Genomic DNA, 18,433 nt, shown 5'->3' on the forward strand with positions numbered 1-18,433 from the left:
TCAAAATAAGTGTACTCCAATCCTATTTTAAATCTCATTTTCATCATATTTTTCACTTCATTTCTTTCACACTTCACTTTATTTTGTTAAAATGTATATCACATTCTATAATAATTATTAAAAAGACACTTTATATATATATTTTTGATGTAAAAAATATAGTATTTCGAAGATGAAACAATATTTGCACTATGATTATATAACTTTGATGTGAAAGATGAATATCACTTATAGATGGTCTAAAATCACCTCTAAGGCTCAACGGTGTATTACCATCGCACACCGCAATGGGCTTAGGAGTACAATGCGGTGCAATGAACATCACATCGACTAGGTATAAGGAGCTATGATGACCCTCACATAAGGCCATTTTACTGCGTGTTTTTTTATAACATAATGCAAACATCAAAAACCTCTATATATTCTCTAGATATTCAAAACGTCGTCGTCATCTTTCCATTTGTCGTATATGTTGGCTTTGCAGGCGATGATTTAGACGGCGATAATTGATATGCCGATTTGTTTTGACGATACATATGATGATTCAGACATGTTTGGAGATGATCCATGCGATGATTTAGATGACCGACTATGAAGTGTGGTGTATTCTTTTAATATGTTTTAGTTTCTCTTGAATTTTAATTATGTACATTTTATTACTATGTGATTACTTAATGAAATAGTTTTTTATTAATATTATATAATTATTAAATTACATTTTCATACATTCAATTAAAATAATAATAAAGAAAAATGAGAAGGAGTGATAGGTGATCATTTTCTAACAGTGAGAGGGTGAAGGGAAAATGTTGTGACGATGAAGTGGCAGATAAAAAGTGACAGATAGTGAGAGGGTACACCTACCAGCTATTGAAAAGATTGTCTAAGGTCATTAGTTAATTGATAATATTTTTAATAATAACAAAATCTTTTTGGGTTGCCCTCGTGACCTAATCAAGCAATAAAGAATTAGAAGAAAATAAGTTGTTAATTTGTTGTGAAATAACAAATTAATTGGAAATTATTTTGGAATTAATTAAATAGTTTGAATTAATTAAAATGACTGAATAGTAGTTAATCCATTGCTATTGAATTGGAATATTCTAGTACTCTCCATAATAAGGGTAGAAACGGTTTTTATCCTTATGGAATAAAGATAAGGCTGATTTGAAATAAGGATAAAGATTATCCTTAGAAATTTTAATTAAACTAGTGATTATAATTAGGATGATAGGGATCAAAACTTGACGCTCATTAGCTCCTAAAGATTTGTTTCTACCCCCCCCCCCCCCTCCCCTTGACAAAAATAATAACCCTTTAGGGTTGTTGTGATTTTTGCAAAAAAACCTTATCTATCCTAAAGTTCCTATTTGGTAGCTGGTGTCATGGGTGTGATTCCACTAGAGGGATTCCTAGTTTGGGTATTGATCATCCAAACAAACGTGGCTGTTACTAGATTTCAAAGAAAAAACCAAGAAGATCAAGATAAAGAGGTTAGCAATTTTACAAGCTTATGGAATAAGGATATGACTGGTTTGAAATAAGTATACAGATTATCCATATAAATTTGAATTAAACTGGTGACTATAAATAGGATGCTAGTGATTAAACCTCGTTATTCCTTAGCTCGTAAAGATCTCCTCTAAGCATCCTCTCTCTATCCTCCACCCCCCACCCCCCTCTCTCTCTCTCTCTCTCTCCCCCGTTGATAAAAATAATAAATCTTTAGGTTTATTATGATTTTCGCAAAAAGCCTTATCTCTCCTAAAGTTCCTATTTGCTAGTTGGTGTCTTGGATGTGATTCCACTAGAGGGATCCCTAGTTTGGGTCTTGATCATCCAAATCAAAGTGGTTGTTACTAGATTTCAAGCAAGAAACCGAGAAGATAAAGATCATGAGGTTAGTATTTTTACAGGATTTAAAGTAGGTTGCTATAATAGTAAAAACCTAGATCCTTAAGGTGTATGTACGCACAGGGTTAGTTTTATGATTTCGATGTGCTAACTAGTGTGTATAGACTGCAACAATTCCCATCACTAGCCTAATCATCAACATTGTTTATAGTTTTTTTGTTTTGTCACATCATATTTTCACTAAATGTATCAAATAAAATATTATTAACTTAAACATTCTACAACCACTAACAACTTTTAAAATAGATACTACTAATTATAGGGTTCATATTCCATATTTTTCTCGTCCCACAACATTACATATACAATTATAAAAAATAAAAATAATAAAAATATCATATTTACATTACAATTTAATATTTAATATTAAATATTAAAAAAATAATCATAATAGTTAACTAGTAAATATCATACAACAACAAAAATAAACCCCAAGTCTCGTAAGCATGGGATAAGAGGGGCGGTAAAGTGGTGGACAACCTTAACTGTTTCCAAAAAAAGACCTCCGACTAACAAAAATAGAAGAAAAAACCAACTGAAAAAGACATATAGTATGATCATAAGGAGACAAATGATACTCACCCTCTTTATCTAGATTTAAAACAAATACTAGTAGTAGTAGTTTGCAAGGGAATGGTGAAACAAGAAAATCATCTACGATCATCGAGTAAGATGTCATGCAAATTAAACGTTATTCCACCCTCAAACACTAAAAAAAGATAAATGAATTTTAACCAACTCATAAGGAGACAAATGATACTCGCCCTCTTTATCTAGATTTAAAACAAATACTAGTAGTAGTAGTTTGCAAGGGAATGGTGAAAAAAGAAAATCTTATTTTAACTTGAAGTTTGATATTGATAATAATGATCGTGATAGTATTGGTTTATTGGAGGTTCCATTGAGGAGGAGTTATGGGTTTTGGGATGGGAACATAATATAAACCATCGGGTTTCCTTCTTTACCTAATCCTTCTTTCATCACGTTTTATGGTTTTGGTAATTCTTCTTCTTCGGTCAATATTGGTTTTCAAACAAGACAAGTGTATTCATACAAAAATAAGGAGCTACTAAAAGGGGTTTTGGTTTCAGATATAGTGGCAACCATTAGAATGCATTATGCTAAACAGAACAATACAACAATGACAATAATGACAGTGATATAGGTAGCAGATGATGATGATTAGGGGTGTCGAACGGGTAAAATTTTCGGGTTTCGGATAGAACGGGTATTTTCTTAAGAAAATAATACCAGATACCCGACCTATATTGTAATTCGGGTTTTCGGGTTTGAGGTCGGGTCGGGTAATTATCGGGTATACCCGAAAATTTCTTAAAAGACACTTATTGATAATTTTTTATTTTTACATGTTGGTTGGTTTAATAAAGAATCGGGTAGGAAAATACTCCATACAATTAACAAGTACATATATAATAACAATACAAATCATTATAATATGTTATGTACTTTTTTAATTCCATTCCGTGCGATAGTGAGAAATTGAGAATTGTGATGACGATTCAGGACTTCAGCTTCAGCGTCGTATTCCTTTTGCAAGTTTGCGTCGACCGTCGAGCCGTCGTTCATAAGAAGGAAACGAAGGGTTTTGTTTTATTTGAAGTGTGCGTACGTGACTGCATTGTATATTTGGTATTATTTAAAAAATGAATTCGGGTATTCGGGTATGCCCGAAAATAAATATTCATACCTAAAACCCGACCTATATTATTATCGGGTTAACCTATTACCCGAATGTTCATTCCCGTTACCCGTTCTACCCGAATTCGGAACGGGTTGGGTGGGTAGAACGGGTTTCGGGTTTTTTGACAGGCCTAATGATGATGATGTTTTTTTTTTAATCGCGCCTATGTATTATATGTAACGACGAGCACCAATGATAGTAGTTAGGAGGATTGGATGGACGATATAAGAGAAGTCGTCTTTTTTGGTATTTTTTTAAGTTGTTTTCATTTGGGGGAGGGGGTTGTAGTTTGTTGTAGTTATTAAAAATAATTCCGTCTGTCTGTTAATGTTGTTTGTAGAGAAAGAAAAAGAGGTTATATTATAGTAGTGTTCTTTTTCAAATGAGTTTATATTTTTGTTGTGGATGATGTTTAAAACTCTCAAAAAGTAATGAGTAATGGATTTTCAAGTTGGTTCGATTATTAAAAGTGTTGAATGGAGAAAATGGAGGGTTGTGGTTCACTTTGAAGTGATAGATGGAGGGTATAGATGTTATTTGATTGGTAAACAATGATGACATCATCCACGGAGATGGGGTGGGTGTCAACATCTTTTGTGAAGAAGATAGGGTTTGACTTTGGAATATGACTTTGAGTTTTGTTATGTTAGCTGGCTATTTAAAAGTTTAGGTGAGATCCTAACTTTATTAGATGGTATGAGAAAGACGGAACTCGAAGGGGCTTTTGCAATTTGCAAGCTGATATCTATTTATTAATTAAACCATTATCGTTTTAACTTGACTTATCACATAAGTTATGTTTTATTAAACTTCTCAAACCTACTACTATTGTGAAAAGAAATTCAATCTCAATCATCTCTCTTTTATTCAACTACACTCTCGAGGTGATCGATAATTTCATGATACCAATTATATCTAAATTCACATTTTTTTTTTTTCGAACCACATGAATATATTAGCAAACATACAAACAACACTATTTTTAACATTATCATCACAAGCCAAAAAAGAAAAGATAATCAAAACATTCTAATTAACATAACTAAGCTTCATCTTATATTTGCCCATGAAAAAAAATTAACAAGCATGTATTCAAACACTATTTGCATGACTACACATGTTATTGTTGAACCTCATTTTTTAGATTTAGTCGACCATCCACAGTTTTCAAATTAACAATAGGCCTACATTAAAAATTAGATTGCCATACTTTTTTTTTTCATTGGATCTGTAACAAAAACAAACAATATCATCAATATGGATGAGTTTGATACAAAAGTAAAAACTTGGACAAAATTGGAAAAAAAAAGGATATAGTATAGGGACTAGATTTGTAATTTACCAACAATGAATGACTCATAGCCGGACTTAATGAGCACCGCCAAGCAAATCCCCACTTCTCTTGTTATCTCTGAAACCGGACGCGAAAGGAGGAAGTAATCGTATTGAATAGGCATGTCGTTCAGATCCGATAGCGTAACCTCTCCGTCATTCTAATCTTGTGTTTTATTTTCTTTTCTCTCTGAGCTTATCATCTCAACTCTTCTCTCTCTAGACATTTTCTATCGCACAGAAAAATTCAGGTTAAAGTTTACTTTCATTTTCCCTCCTTGCAGCGTTTTCATTCCTCAAATCAAACCCTAGTTTTTGCCAATTTTGACAGGCCTCAACCACTGTTGAACGCCTCATCAAGTTTTGCTGGTCTGGTATTTTGTATAACGATTTTTTCGAGAAGGCTTTAACTCGCTAGGTTTCTTTTTTTATTTTCTTGTCGGATGCGTTATTGGTGGTGCGTCGGTAGCGTTCTTGTGGATAAAGTATCGTTGGAACTGGTTTTGATTAAATTGAACCATTGATGCCGCCGGAGCCATTGCCATTCGACCGGAAGGACTTTTTGAAGGATAGGAAGCCGTCATCTGCGGACCCTGTAGGAATTGTTCCGCAGCGATGGAGAGAGCCGCCTACTACTCCTTCTCAGCACAACATCCATGGATCCTCCTCGTTTTGTCGATGGGGCGCTGGAGGTGGACCCTCTGATTTCCGCCGACCCTTTTCCGGTTAGTTTTTGTGTTATGTTTTTAGGTTTTCTCGTTCTGGTGACAAACTTAGGGTTTGGAAACCAAAAATTTGCTTGCTTTAAAATTAATTTCCGTGAACCAAGTTTAGTTATTTAGGTTATAGACTGTCTTCCTTTTCTCTTCTCCCAAGTACGCACACACACGCTACAGGCATATAGAATTGGGTACAGATCTGAGAGGAAGGGAAGATAGTCATTTAATTTGAACCATAGGGCTATTAATTTCATAGATCTGATGTTATATCTTGGGAGGAAGCTAGCTAGTCTTCAAGAATTACTGTCTTGACATGGGGTGATTTTTTTTACTTGCGGTAACAAGTTTGGTGACTTTTCTTATGTGTTTTTTTGTTGGTTATCTGCCTGTGAAGGTCTTCATGGTAAGCGGGTTGGTGGTGACTGGCACAATACAACAATTGAATCAAGCAGCAAAGAGAATAACTGTATGACTAATAGTGTGTCAATGGCTTTTGATAGTCAGAAAGACCCTAAAGGAGTCACCTCTTGGGAGACCACTGCATCACCAAACGGTAACTCTCTTCCCCATAATGACTTTGTGAACTCGCTGGACCAACTTCACTCAGCTGACCAACATGCTAAGAACAGTGGTGGTGGATTCAGTACTACCAACAACCAGAGACTTGAGAAAGAGACTTCATTGGGATCTTCGCTTGATTGGAAGCCTCTCAAATGGATCCGTTCTGGAAGCTTATCTTCAAGAGGTTTTGGTTTCAGTCATTCAAGTGGTTGTAAGATCATTGGGGTGGTGGATCCTTTTAATGGCAAGTTAGGGACTCAACTGGGTAACAACACTCCTCTTCGATCCCCTTCTGAGGATGCTTCCCCCTGTGTGACACCAATGACTCATGATGAAGCCAGCTCCCGCAAGAAGCAGCGCCTTGGATGGGGGGAGGGCCTTGCCAAGTATGAGAAAAAGAAGGTTGACCCTGAAGATATTCTTGATACAGAGGCTGCAGCTAGAAATGGTATGGTTGATGGTGTCAGTGGCTCTGAACCTTTGCTTACTAGTCCTTCTAGTTTGACTGATAAAAGCCCCAGTGTCAATGGTTATTCAGAATGTGCATCTCCTACTACTCCCTACCCGTATGCCTGCACTTCCTCTCCAGGTAATTTATATACTTTGATTTGTTAATTTTAAGTGCCTTTTGTCAATGTTCTAAAACCCGGGTTGACCCGGCCTGTTGAAACTTGGATAGTCACTAAATTTTCAGTCATTTGGAGAATTAAGTTGAGTGTTTCAGCCATTCTGATCTAGTGCTGTATCATCATCTGTAACTATACCAACAATCTTTATCTCCAACATGCTATAAAAATACTACTTTGACAACAAGATTCAAGAAGATTTTTTATTTTTATTTTTTGAGTCAAAGACTAACAAATCTGAAAATGACTAGAACCAGGATCAATTCTCATAATCTAGAAGTTGTGGTTATGTGTTTTCTTAACGTTTGAACTTATTTTAAAACCCTAAGACAAGAGTCTACAACACCGGGTTCTAAAACATTGCTTTTGTTATATGATATGCAAGGATGAATCTAAAACTGTATGTGCTATTTTGCCATGACAGGTCTAGAAGAGAAGGAATCTACTAAGACAATTACAGTGGATAATGACACCTATAATCCTAGTGTTGCTTCTTGTCATGTGTCTGAAAATCACACAGAGGGATTATCATCTAATTTGGTGCTTAACTTGAGCTCTGCACTTGATAAACTGCTGCAGGCTGATGATTTGTGTTCTCCAGGGTCTAAATTTGTGAAATCTACGGCAATGGACAAGTTACATGTATGGAAAGCAGAGCTGACAAAGACACTTGAAATCACAGAAACTGAAATTGATTCTCTTGAGCATGAATTGAAGTGTTTGGTTTCTGATGCTGGTTCTTTCCCAACAGAATACCAGAATAAGACTTGTGGTGGACCTTTGCCTGTGGAGAAAACTGATAGTTCTCCAGAAGAAGTTAATGATTCAGATGACAAGAGTTCAGACACAACATCTGAATTTGTGGAATCCGTTTCTAAATGCTCTGAAGATGTTGGTAATGATGATGCTTTAGGCTTTGTAACTTCATGTGGGGACCGCAGTAGCTCTACAGTTTCAGATGGTGAGGATGTAGATAATGGCAGAGAAGATGATAAGTTATATGATTTCATATTCGCTACAAACAAAGTAATAGCAAATGAAACTTGTGATGAACTTAATAGGATATTATTGCCAACTACACACTTATGTAACAAGATTTCAAAATCCACTGATGAATCATTGAATAAGACTAAAATTGCTTCGAGGAAGCGTTTTCTAAAGTTTAAGGAAAGGGTTATCACAAGTAAGTTTCGGGTATTACAACATGCATGGAAGGAAGATCTTCAGTTGCTTTCTGTAAAAAAAACTGGTGCCAAGTCACAGAAGAAGTTTGAATCGAGCTCACGTATGGGATATGCTGATCATCAGAAATACTGTTCTTCAATTTATTCTCGTTTATGTTCTCCTGGTAAGTGACTGAACTATTTTAAAATTAAATATTACTGTGTTTTATATTGTCTGTGTGAACTTTAAATTTCTTGTTGTAGGTGGGAGTGTGAGCCTGGTTCCAACCACAGAGACACTTGATTATGTGAAGAAGCTGCTTTCAGATTCACGGGTGAAGGTTCAGAGAGAGACATTAAAGATGCCTTGTTTGATATTAGACAGGAGCGAACGAATGATGGCAAGGTTTGTTTCAGATAATGGATTGGTGGAGAATCCTGTTGAAGTTGAAAAGGAAAGATCCATTGTCAGTGCCTGGACAGAAGAAGAGCAGGGAATCTTTTTGGAGAAGTACTCTTTGTTTGGAAAAGATTTCAAGAAAATCGCGTCTTTTCTGAAAAACAGAACATGTGGTGATTGCGTTGAGTTTTACTACAAGAATCACAAGTCTGATTGTTTTCAGAAGATAAAGAAGAAATCAGCATTTGCAAAAGGGATATCTTGTATTACTAATACTTACCTGGTGACATCTGGGAGGCGAATGGCAGCGGATGCTACTTCCCTTGAGATGCTTGGTGCTGCTTCAGAAATGGTTGCCAGTGTGGATGGTGAAGAGAAACTAGATTCAGGAATGTTTTGTAATGAGCAGGAAACTGCTGCAGCTGATGTATTGGCTGGGATTTGTAGGTCTGTATCATCAGAAGCTTTGGGTTCTTGCATCACAAGTTCGGTTGATAATGGAGATGTCCAGCACCATGAGCATGGAAGGAGGAGGAGTAGATGCCAGATGGTTGGCGGTGGTTGTTGTTCAAAGAGGAGGCAGCAAAAAGAGGATGTTGATGAGGAAAGTTGTTCGGATGAGAGCTGTGGGGAAGAGGTGGACACTTCAACCTGGAGCGATGCAGAGAAGATGAAATTCATAAAGGCTTTCAGATCCTGTGGCAAGAATTTTGCAAATATCTCAATATGTGTGAAAACAAAGACAATCGATCAGTGCAGGGTGTTTTTCAGCAAGGCTAGGAAATGTCTTGGATTGGATGTGATTGATGTTGAACGTGCTAATAACAACCAGGAGGAGGAGGAGGGTGAAGATGCTTTGATGGTGGACAGTGGGTCGGACATTTCTCAAGATAACAAGTCGTCTTTGGAATGCAGTAAGATGGATAATTTGGTGGGGGGTTCAAATGGTGAAAATACATATTCTGGTGAGCAGTCATGTGCATCGGATGATGCCAAAGTTGGCAATAGTGAGATTTGCATACAAGAAGGAATTAGAGAGGAGGAGCCTATGGCCATGGACACCACTGAAACTGATGGATGTTTGGATTTAAGCTGCTGCAATAATATGAAGTTAAGTTGTTCGGATGGTAATAATGGTTTGTTGATGTCAAATTTGTTTCCCGGAAATCCTACTACTAATTCTGCTATTCCGTTCAAGAAGACTACTCGTATTAGGCAGGAGGAGGATGAATCAGTATCAGCATCATCATCCAGACTGTCTTTCAGGAGGAGCTGTGAGGAGGATAACAAGTATGAAAGTAGAGATGGTTTTCATTTGAATCTTGTTCCAAAACATTCATTGCTGGATTGTGCAGCAGAAGAATCATCCCAAATTCATAGGGGGTATCCTGTTAGCAGTGGGATGATAGGTTACAGTGAAGCAACACAAAGCCAAAACAAGTTGAAGTTGGATGAGAGTCTGTTAATGGAAGCAAGGGGGCCTCAAGATGTGGAAAAGCCAAGCAGGACTGGTAATGGTAATGTGAAGCTGTTTGGTCAAATCATAACTAATCAGCCACCACCACAAGCACAAGAGAATGGATGTGGTGGGAAACTGAAATCCTTTGAGCTCAAGTTTAATGATGATAGGAGGAAAGTGGATGTGGATGTTGATACATTATTAAGGAGGAGTGATAATGGATATTGGGGGGACAACAGAATAAGGATTCCAGACTCTGCAAGGCTGCTGGCAAAATATCCTGCTGCTTTTAGTAAAACCTCCTCTTTTCATCCATTCGATCAGCATCAGCATTCTTCTTCTTCCTCCTTAAACAAGATCATCTCTGCTGGTTTTCCATCATGTAGCAAGAATGGAGGGGGGAGGCAGGAAGGTGTAGTAGATAAGTTATTGTTACCGAATGTGAATGTGAATGTGAATGTGGTTGGTGGAATTTCGGATGCTGTGGCAGCCATTAGAATGCACTATGCCTATGCTGCTAATAAGACAGATCTACAGCACCTATACGATTACAACAACAAGGTTGAAGATGAAGCAGCAGCTTGGAGAAGGAGGATGATATAGACAACAGAAACAGAAACAGATGATGACAAGTACAAACAGTCTTTTCTTTTTTATATGGTTGGTTGGTGGTAAATTAGTCTCTTTTCTCTTTTGTTTTCTTCTTCCATGTCATATGTATTATATGTTGAGTTTGAGTAGCGATAGAGAACAGGGCTGCCTGCTGTCTGGTGGTCTTTTTGGTAATTTTAGGAGGGTCTTTTTTTTTGTAATGTTTGGAGTAGTAGCCTAGCTTAGCTTAATGTTTTGTTTTGTTTTGTTGTATTTTATTTATCAAGTACACAAAATAATTTCTCAAAGCACCATCAAAACCAGATGTTACTTATTCTTAATTTTTACCTTTTTCTTTTTATTATTATTATAAAGTTTTGGCATGGAATGGAATCCATTGTGTTTATGATGTGATGCTCGTTTACTCAAGTACAGCTAAGTGTTGAAGGAAGAAAAAAGAAAGTGAAAGTGGGTGTCACTGTCTATATATATCTATATGATGGAAGTGGAAGTGGAAGTGGAAGCGAGAGTGGTGATATAAATAAAAAGTAGATTATGATATTTTGTGGTGTGATGATTGATTAGTCAAAAGTCAAAAGTCAAAAGCAGAGCAGTAGTAGGTATGCTTTCAACATCACCACACCTTCCTGGAGCTTTCCGCTCCTCTCATCTTCCTATCTTATCCTGTGGATAATAATATCTCAAAGAGAAAGGAAAAGAATCTGCATCCTCACCTCTATTATTCTTCTCTGTTATGATTATGCAATAAATATGCATATGCTGGCAAACTGGCAACTGCCATTTTGATTGATGCCAGATCTTTTGGAAAAAGTCCTACTTACGAACTCTTAACTAAACTGGAACCAGTGAAAACATGGTTTTACCAGGTTTGTCTATCAGTAGGAGTTCCCTTTTAGGTTTGCCTAATCTCTTTTGTTCATCACTTGAGAGTTTCACTTTTTACTTTTTACCTTTTCAGCAAGCAGCTAACCAAAACCAACAATAACAGAGTCGATAGATAGATGGATACTACTGCTCAACTGCTCTCACTAGAAACCAAAAGATGTTATATATAACGCATCTAAGATTCACCAACCACCCCATCACATTTTATTTTTATAAATCTCATAAAAAGTTTTATATATATATATATATATATATATATATATATATATATATATATATATATATATATATATATATATATAAAGATCTTATTAATATCTTTAATAAATACGATTTAAATTATATAAATATTGGACAAATACTTGATAAAAAATAAACTACAAATTTGAAGAACTAGTTGAAATTTATTTTCAAAAAATTACATATTCTTCCTTGTAGTTTTTCATTGTCACCCGTTTAACTTAATTGTATTAATATTATATAATTTATGTAAAAACTAATTTACAGAAGGAGATATAATTAAATCCCATGTACACGTTTAACCAAAATAACCATCAGAAATTGCTAAAACTCACTTCACGAAAACTAACTTCATAAATATAAAAAGGTGAAATATATATGACGCATCGAATTAATATTTTATGTAGTTACTTTATAAACTATTGTTTATGGTTGGTTTTGCCATTTGCATTGTTTTAGTCATAATAAACACCTCATGCCTACAAACTATAATTTATGGTAATATTGACAGGGTCAATATATATTTTAATGATGTAAATTGTTAAAAGGGACAGACATGTAATTTCAAAAGAAGCAAATCAAGTGAAGTGATGAAATGAAAGCTACGACAATTCCATCATCTCCACCCACAACCAAAAATTCAAAACAAAAACATCACTTGGGATTTTGGAACCAATATTTTCAGATTCATTCGTTGCTAACCAAAAAAATCTTTCTTGGGCTCGGTTCGATTCTCATCACAACATTCACATTCATTTCAGTAGAAGATCCCGAAAACTAAGCTAGCTCCAACAAAACAATTGGATTCAGAAAACAAAACCTCAAAAGTGTTTTTAACAGTGTCTTGTCCTTTAATGTTGTCAAACAGGGAGCGAATCATCATCATCAGCAGCAGCAGCAGTAGGAGTTGTTGGATTCTGCTGCTTCCTCTCTGCTTGAAGTGATCTGCATAGCGATTCAAGCTTTTCTTTTTGATTCTTGGTTTTCTCCAGTTGCTTCTTCATGCGTTCACGCTGCATATGCTCACATCACACAAATAACTTTTAATATTTTGGTTTTTGCCTACTAAAATAATCTTTCAACAATTACCTCCTCCACAAGTTGTATAAGACTCATGTCTGACTTCTCGCTCTTCCCCTTTAGAAAACTATTTTCCTTTTTCAGTTCCTTAATCGATTTTCCCATCTAAAACACCCACACACACATACATTAAGAATTAAGAAACTAGAAACTAGAAACACAAACCAAACCACAATTCACATATATGATATACCTTTTCGATTTCTTGCTTAAATGTTTCAAAAACCTCATTGCTCTTCACCAATGCATCCTGCAAAAGAAAACAACCTCACCTTGTTAAAAATGCATCCATACATGCTTTAAAACTAAAAAAAGAAAAGCTTAACCTGGAATTGCTGGAATTTTTCACCATCAGCAGTTAACTGTAACCGTAAATTCTTTTCAGTGGCCAGCAATTGTGACACTTGTTCTGCATACATCTTCATCTGGGACTGTTCTTTCACCAATTTTTCTTCATGCTGCTGAAGCTTTAAGTCTGCAATTTGGAGTTCTAGAGATTTCTGCTTCAACTGCATGCATCAATATCAATATTTTTTTAGAAACAAGAACATCAATATCAATATTTATATTTATGAAAATAAAAATAATTTCCATTCAGGTTGGTTTACATTAATTATAAGGAGTTACCTGTTGAGTATATTGTTGGACAGTAAGAGCATTATGCTCCTCCTTTTGCTTCAATTGGTTTCTTAACCTGAACAACATTTTTGATAAACAATATGTTTAATAAATTTGGCATGGAAATGGAATATATATATTTACATTTCGTTCTCCTTAAGTTGAGTCAGGCTGTCATCCCTTTGCTCCTCCAGCTTATTTGTAACATCCTATAACACACAAACAAAAAGTTAGTTAATTAGACTTGGATGCAAATGGATATAGTAAAAATGTGTACACATGTTATTTATCCTGTGTATATATGCATTTACAGAAACCTTTATTGCTTCCTGAAACTTGTTGGATAGATCCAGTCTTAAGTTTTGACTTTCTGTTGATACCCTTTTGCATTCATCCTACCAACCAACACACAACAAGACTTGTAAATATTTTTCTGGAATCGATTTGGATTTGGTAATAATGTTATATATATATATATATATATATATATATATATATATATATATATATATACTGAAACGAACATCATTAAATAATTTTAAATTTGAGAATAAATGAAATGGATGCATAAGCTGAAAAGCATACCATTAACATTTTGTTTTGACGTTGTAGCTCCCTACACAATGACTCAAGTTTATCTCGCATAGTAATAGCTGAAAAATGAGAGAATAATCACACATTAAAACAAAAACTGTGGAAATACACAAGGAAAAGAAGTGACTTTCTTTTGAAATAAACTTCCAAAACAATAATCAGTTTACATTTATCAAGTGATGGAGAAACTCACAGATAAATCAATACATACTCAAACAATGATAATGGAATTAACATATAGTATATTATTGGTAAAGTTTTGGTGAAGTTTTATGAACTTTTTTTTTGGTGGATTGAATTGGAAAAAAACTGCATTTTATAAGGAAGAATATTGCAAGATTAAGTTGAGAGGCCATATGTACCATTTGGCCAAAGTTGGGTGGCAAATGTATGAAAATAGAAGAAGTATATATAGCATGAGAGAAGGTAAGAGAAAACAGAGTTTTCTCTAACTATTTTATTAACTCAAAAACCGATTTGTGAAAGTGAATTTAGAACTCCAACATGTCAAGAAGAACAACTTTTCATCCAGCAAATCAATGCAGTTTCAGGTAAGTGTTTTTTTTATTTTTTTTATTATTTTTTTTTATTTTTTGTGCATTTATGCCTTTTCTTGTTCCATTGTGGGGAACTTGCATATTCATGATTATATATTTATATGTGTTGCAAATTGCATACAACGTTTTAGTATTTTATTTTTGTACATGATATTGTTTATTCAACTGTTTTGTTTTTTTTTTTATTTGAATTGTTTAAACCTTTAATGTAAGCTAACTTGTTTGATGTACATTCCACATATAATCTCAGACATGAACCATAAAAATAACATACCTGCATCTCTTTCAGAAAGAACTTTCTGATAACTCAGAGTGAACTCCAAAAATTCCTTTTCTGTCTTGAAAGTACGCTTGCTACTTTTACGTTTTACTTCAGATGTATCCTGAAACAGAATACAAGTTCATAGATTCAAATATTTAGGGACTAATCAAAACAAGTCTCTAATCAGAACCTGCCTACTAATTCACTAACACTAAAAGCAGTCTACATAATTAGAAGCACAAAGTTATTACTAATTAAATACTTTTCTGCTTGTTCCAGAGCTCTGTGATGATAATGTCCCTTGTGAATTGGCTGCTTGTGTCTCCACTCCTTGCTCAGTCACTGCAACATAAATGATAGCTAAAGTTAATGCCTGGTTTTGATACATAATGTGCATTTAAGGGTTATAAGCATAGTGGAGTAGTGAGTGAACGTTACATTTATCTGAATTTTGACATGTTTCTCCAGCATGCTTTTGCTTGTCACCATCAGTTACAGGAGCCATTCCTTGTTCTGGTTTTCTTACCACATTTTCAGAAACAACATTTGGTGATACAGCATCATTCTCGACTGCATCATCTCCACAACTGACATATTCAGATAGCTCTACAGGGAACGTTCTTGATGGCTCAGAACTTCCATTATCACCTTCACATGATTGAAAGGCATTCACTATCAAATCAGGCCTTGACTCAACTTCTACTAGTTTCTCCTCCTTATAATCAGTCACTTCATCTTCTTGATCTGGTGCTGTGGGTACTGAAGGGGTTACAGGTTCAGCAGAACTATCAACAAACCCATCAGGCAACGAATCTGCTTCGGGCAGTTGATTTGCTGCAGAGTTCTCCATTTCACCTACAAATAATGATAAAATAAAAAGAATCAGACTCTTCATTTTCCCCAAACAACATTTAGAAAAAAACTTGCGAAGCGAAACGCAACCTTAGGGTTGTCGCTGTTTAGAAAATTTCAAGCAGTTATTCATTCAAATAAACAGGGTTTGAAACCTAATTAGTTAATGAAGCAAACAATCGGACATAAAATCGAAGTACATAACGTGATAAACACACATTGATAAATTTCCATAAACCTAATCATATATAGGCATGTATTTTGTGAATATGAAAGGGTTTTTACGTACCGAAAAAGACGATAGAGGATGAACAAAACGAAGGAACCTGCTCTTCCTTTACAAACTGGAGAGATTTGCGGAGCGACGAGTGTGTGCGTGTGTAAATGACATTACATTATAAGGACGAGACCGTAGTTTTAACAAGAATTGAGGGTGAAACAAGTAATGCTACAAAGTACAAACAACATCATTTTATTTAAATTTAGTTACACGTTTAGTCCCTCGTCTATTACTAAACTGCAGGTTTTATCTATTATTGCTTTTTGAAATAATTTGGTGCTATTCTTGTCTACTATAGTTAGTAGTTACAAAACTAAACTGCTTTTATCTTAGGAGAATTAAATAAGCTACATTTTGTTTTTGATCAGATAATTATTTTATTATAATTTTAGATCAAAATTATATAGATATTAAAAAAAAATTCCACTATCATTTTTAACTTTTATTGTTAATATCTTTTTTTTATTGTTAGTATTTATTTTCATGTCTTTGTTGTCAATATAATCAGGGCCGGCTCAACCAGTTTGGGGCTCTAAGCGAACAAAAAATTTGGGGCCCTTTGACATTTACTATACTTAATGTTATAAACCCTCCTCCTTTATCCGGACTTGGGACCGGCAATAATAAACTAAAAAATTTACAAATGACGGAGTTACAATTTTTTTTATGTATATGTTTTTTGTGAATATATTTTGCATGTCGTCACCATGTTAATAACCTAATTAAAAAGCTTAACATATATCCACAACATGACTGCATTTCACATAAGCTTATTTATGAGACCTACTTATTATACTATTAACGACGAACTTATATTAATAAGACCACCATAATCATTGAAAAGGCTTTCATTGTAAATTTATAAGTTTTGAATGGAAAGCTTATATTAATAAGACCACCATAATCATTGACAAGGCTCTCATTGTAAATTTATAAGTTTTGAATGGAAAACTCCCACTACAGAGAACAAACTTCTCTTTATAGTTTTTTGGAAATGAATTTTTAAAATCCATGATATGGTGTAAAGTTTCAGTTTACATATATTTCATCATCTAGCTAAACTAAAAATGAAGCAAACTAAAAAATAATCAAGTGAACTGGATATATGTAAAAATTATGTCAAAAACGATTTCACTCTGAATGGATAGCATGCCTGGAGATTGCTTGTTCCAAGTGACTTATCAGGGAATTTTCATATTTACTTGCTTTAGCCACATATTTTAAATGAAAATAAGCTTATTTTTTCCAAGAAGTTCCAGAAGTGTGTGCTCTCGAGGTGCGATTTGTGTCTGTGTGTGTGTAAATGATGATTAGAAGGTGAATTTAAGTGTTCTTATAATACGGGTGTATCAAACAAATTTAACTTCATCAAAATAACTGTACTCTATTTGGTGTAGTGCATCAACAAATTTAATTTCATCAAAATAACAAAATTGAACATAGATAATAGATTATCAGCTTTTCACAAATTCACAAATCACAATCATAGATAATCAGAGAAGAACAAGAATGGAAGAAGAACTTACTTTTCAAAATTCAGGAATCACCAAATCAATTGAATTCTTGAGTCTTGACACTTGATAGCCTTTCAAAAAGAAGAATCAACAATGGAATCACCACTTTTTTCTGATTTTTGAACAATCATAAAATAAAATCAATCAGAAATTCAGACGACAGAGAAAGAAGAAGAATTGAAGAATAACATCAATTAATCAGATTCGAACGACATAGAAAGAAGAAGAATTGAAGAACAATCGTTGAGTTGTGAGTCGCATTCAATAGATAGCGGTTTCTTTTTTTTTCCTGCCGATCGGATGTGTGCGAATGGAAATTGGAGAATTCTAATCGACACTTCATTATTCTCTAATTGAGGTTTGGGTTAAGTGGGGCCCCTTAGAAGTGGGGGCCCTAAGCAATGAGTTAATTTGTTACACACTAAGGCCGGCCCTGAATATAATGTATACATGGTTATTTTCCTCTTTTTATTTTAAGTTTTATTGTTATTATATTTTTTATTACATTATGTATCATTCTTTATTATTTATTATAGATAGATATTTCATATACAAAAAAGCATCCAATATGGATCGTGTTTGTCGTATACCAAAACAATCTTCATGTTATCAGGTTGAGAGTCAATTGTCAACACCTTATTTCTTCTTTATCACATTCTTAATATTGTTGGTGTATAATAAATTAATGGTCATTTTGTAAACATATAAGTAAACATCACTAAATTCAAAAAAACATTTGAAATAAACAATGCAACAAAAAAGTTACCTAAGAAAGGGGTATTTTAGTTTATTCATTTTGATTTTCAATTTTATATGACTAAAAATTCATAATCGTGGAACAAAATAAACTTAAACCTTGAAAAACAAAATGTATTTTAGTGTATTTATTTTTTTATATAATATTTCTAACTTAAAATTCAAAAACACAGACAAAATAAACTCAAAACTCGAAAAGAAAAAGGTGTTGAATAGCATTAGATGTGATTGCAATCAGCGTCTCTATGGTTGAATTTTTTTCCCTATAAAATGGTTTTTTAATATTCTAGGAGCCTTTAAACTATAT

At 34.3% G+C, this 18,433-nt stretch overlaps 2 protein-coding genes across 2 annotated transcripts; one reads left to right on the forward strand and one right to left on the reverse strand.

Moving 5' to 3' along the window:
• Window positions 1-5,032: 5,032 nt before the first annotated feature.
• LOC145161169 (uncharacterized) lies at window positions 5,033-10,808 on the forward strand. The gene is made up of 4 exons (XM_079080652.1): window positions 5,033-5,673; window positions 6,062-6,817; window positions 7,279-8,202; window positions 8,282-10,808. Exons 1-4 carry the CDS (start codon window positions 5,472-5,474, stop codon window positions 10,477-10,479), a joined length of 4,080 nt encoding a protein of 1,359 aa, XP_078936778.1. The 5' UTR covers window positions 5,033-5,471; the 3' UTR covers window positions 10,480-10,808.
• Window positions 10,809-12,252: 1,444 nt separating this feature from the next.
• On the reverse strand, window positions 12,253-16,003 carry LOC145161170 (alpha-taxilin-like protein). Its single transcript, XM_079080653.1, has 12 exons — window positions 15,866-16,003; window positions 15,163-15,579; window positions 14,987-15,066; window positions 14,737-14,845; window positions 13,897-13,964; window positions 13,629-13,706; window positions 13,456-13,520; window positions 13,321-13,387; window positions 13,020-13,202; window positions 12,887-12,943; window positions 12,703-12,798; window positions 12,253-12,626 (listed from the first exon to the last, which is right to left on the reverse strand). The coding sequence occupies exons 2-12, from the start codon at window positions 15,572-15,574 to the stop codon at window positions 12,474-12,476; spliced, it is 1,368 nt and encodes a 455-aa protein (XP_078936779.1). The 5' UTR covers window positions 15,575-15,579; window positions 15,866-16,003; the 3' UTR covers window positions 12,253-12,473.
• Window positions 16,004-18,433: the final 2,430 nt, after the last annotated feature.

This window comes from Lactuca virosa, chromosome 2 (assembly GCF_052849685.1).
Source record: "Lactuca virosa cultivar CGN04683 chromosome 2, Lactuca_virosa_CGN04683_v6, whole genome shotgun sequence".
Classification (NCBI taxonomy): domain Eukaryota; kingdom Viridiplantae; phylum Streptophyta; class Magnoliopsida; order Asterales; family Asteraceae; genus Lactuca; species Lactuca virosa.

Bases quoted from the DNA above. Each gene is read 5' to 3' on its own strand.
- LOC145161169 (XM_079080652.1), top strand. From the start codon at position 5,472: ATGCCGCCGGAGCCATTGCCATTCGACCGGAAGGACTTTTTGAAGGAT. The intron at 5,674-6,061 runs GTTAGTTTTTGT...CTGCCTGTGAAG, and splicing joins TTTCCGCCGACCCTTTTCCG to GTCTTCATGGTAAGCGGGTT. The intron at 6,818-7,278 runs GTAATTTATATA...TTGCCATGACAG, and splicing joins TGCCTGCACTTCCTCTCCAG to GTCTAGAAGAGAAGGAATCT.
- LOC145161170 (XM_079080653.1), bottom strand. From the start codon at position 15,574: ATGGAGAACTCTGCAGCAAATCAACTGCCCGAAGCAGATTCGTTGCCT. The intron at 15,067-15,162 runs GTAACGTTCACT...TTTATGTTGCAG, and splicing joins ATGTCAAAATTCAGATAAAT to TGACTGAGCAAGGAGTGGAG. The intron at 12,799-12,886 runs GTATATCATATA...TGGGTGTTTTAG, and splicing joins TTAAGCAAGAAATCGAAAAG to ATGGGAAAATCGATTAAGGA.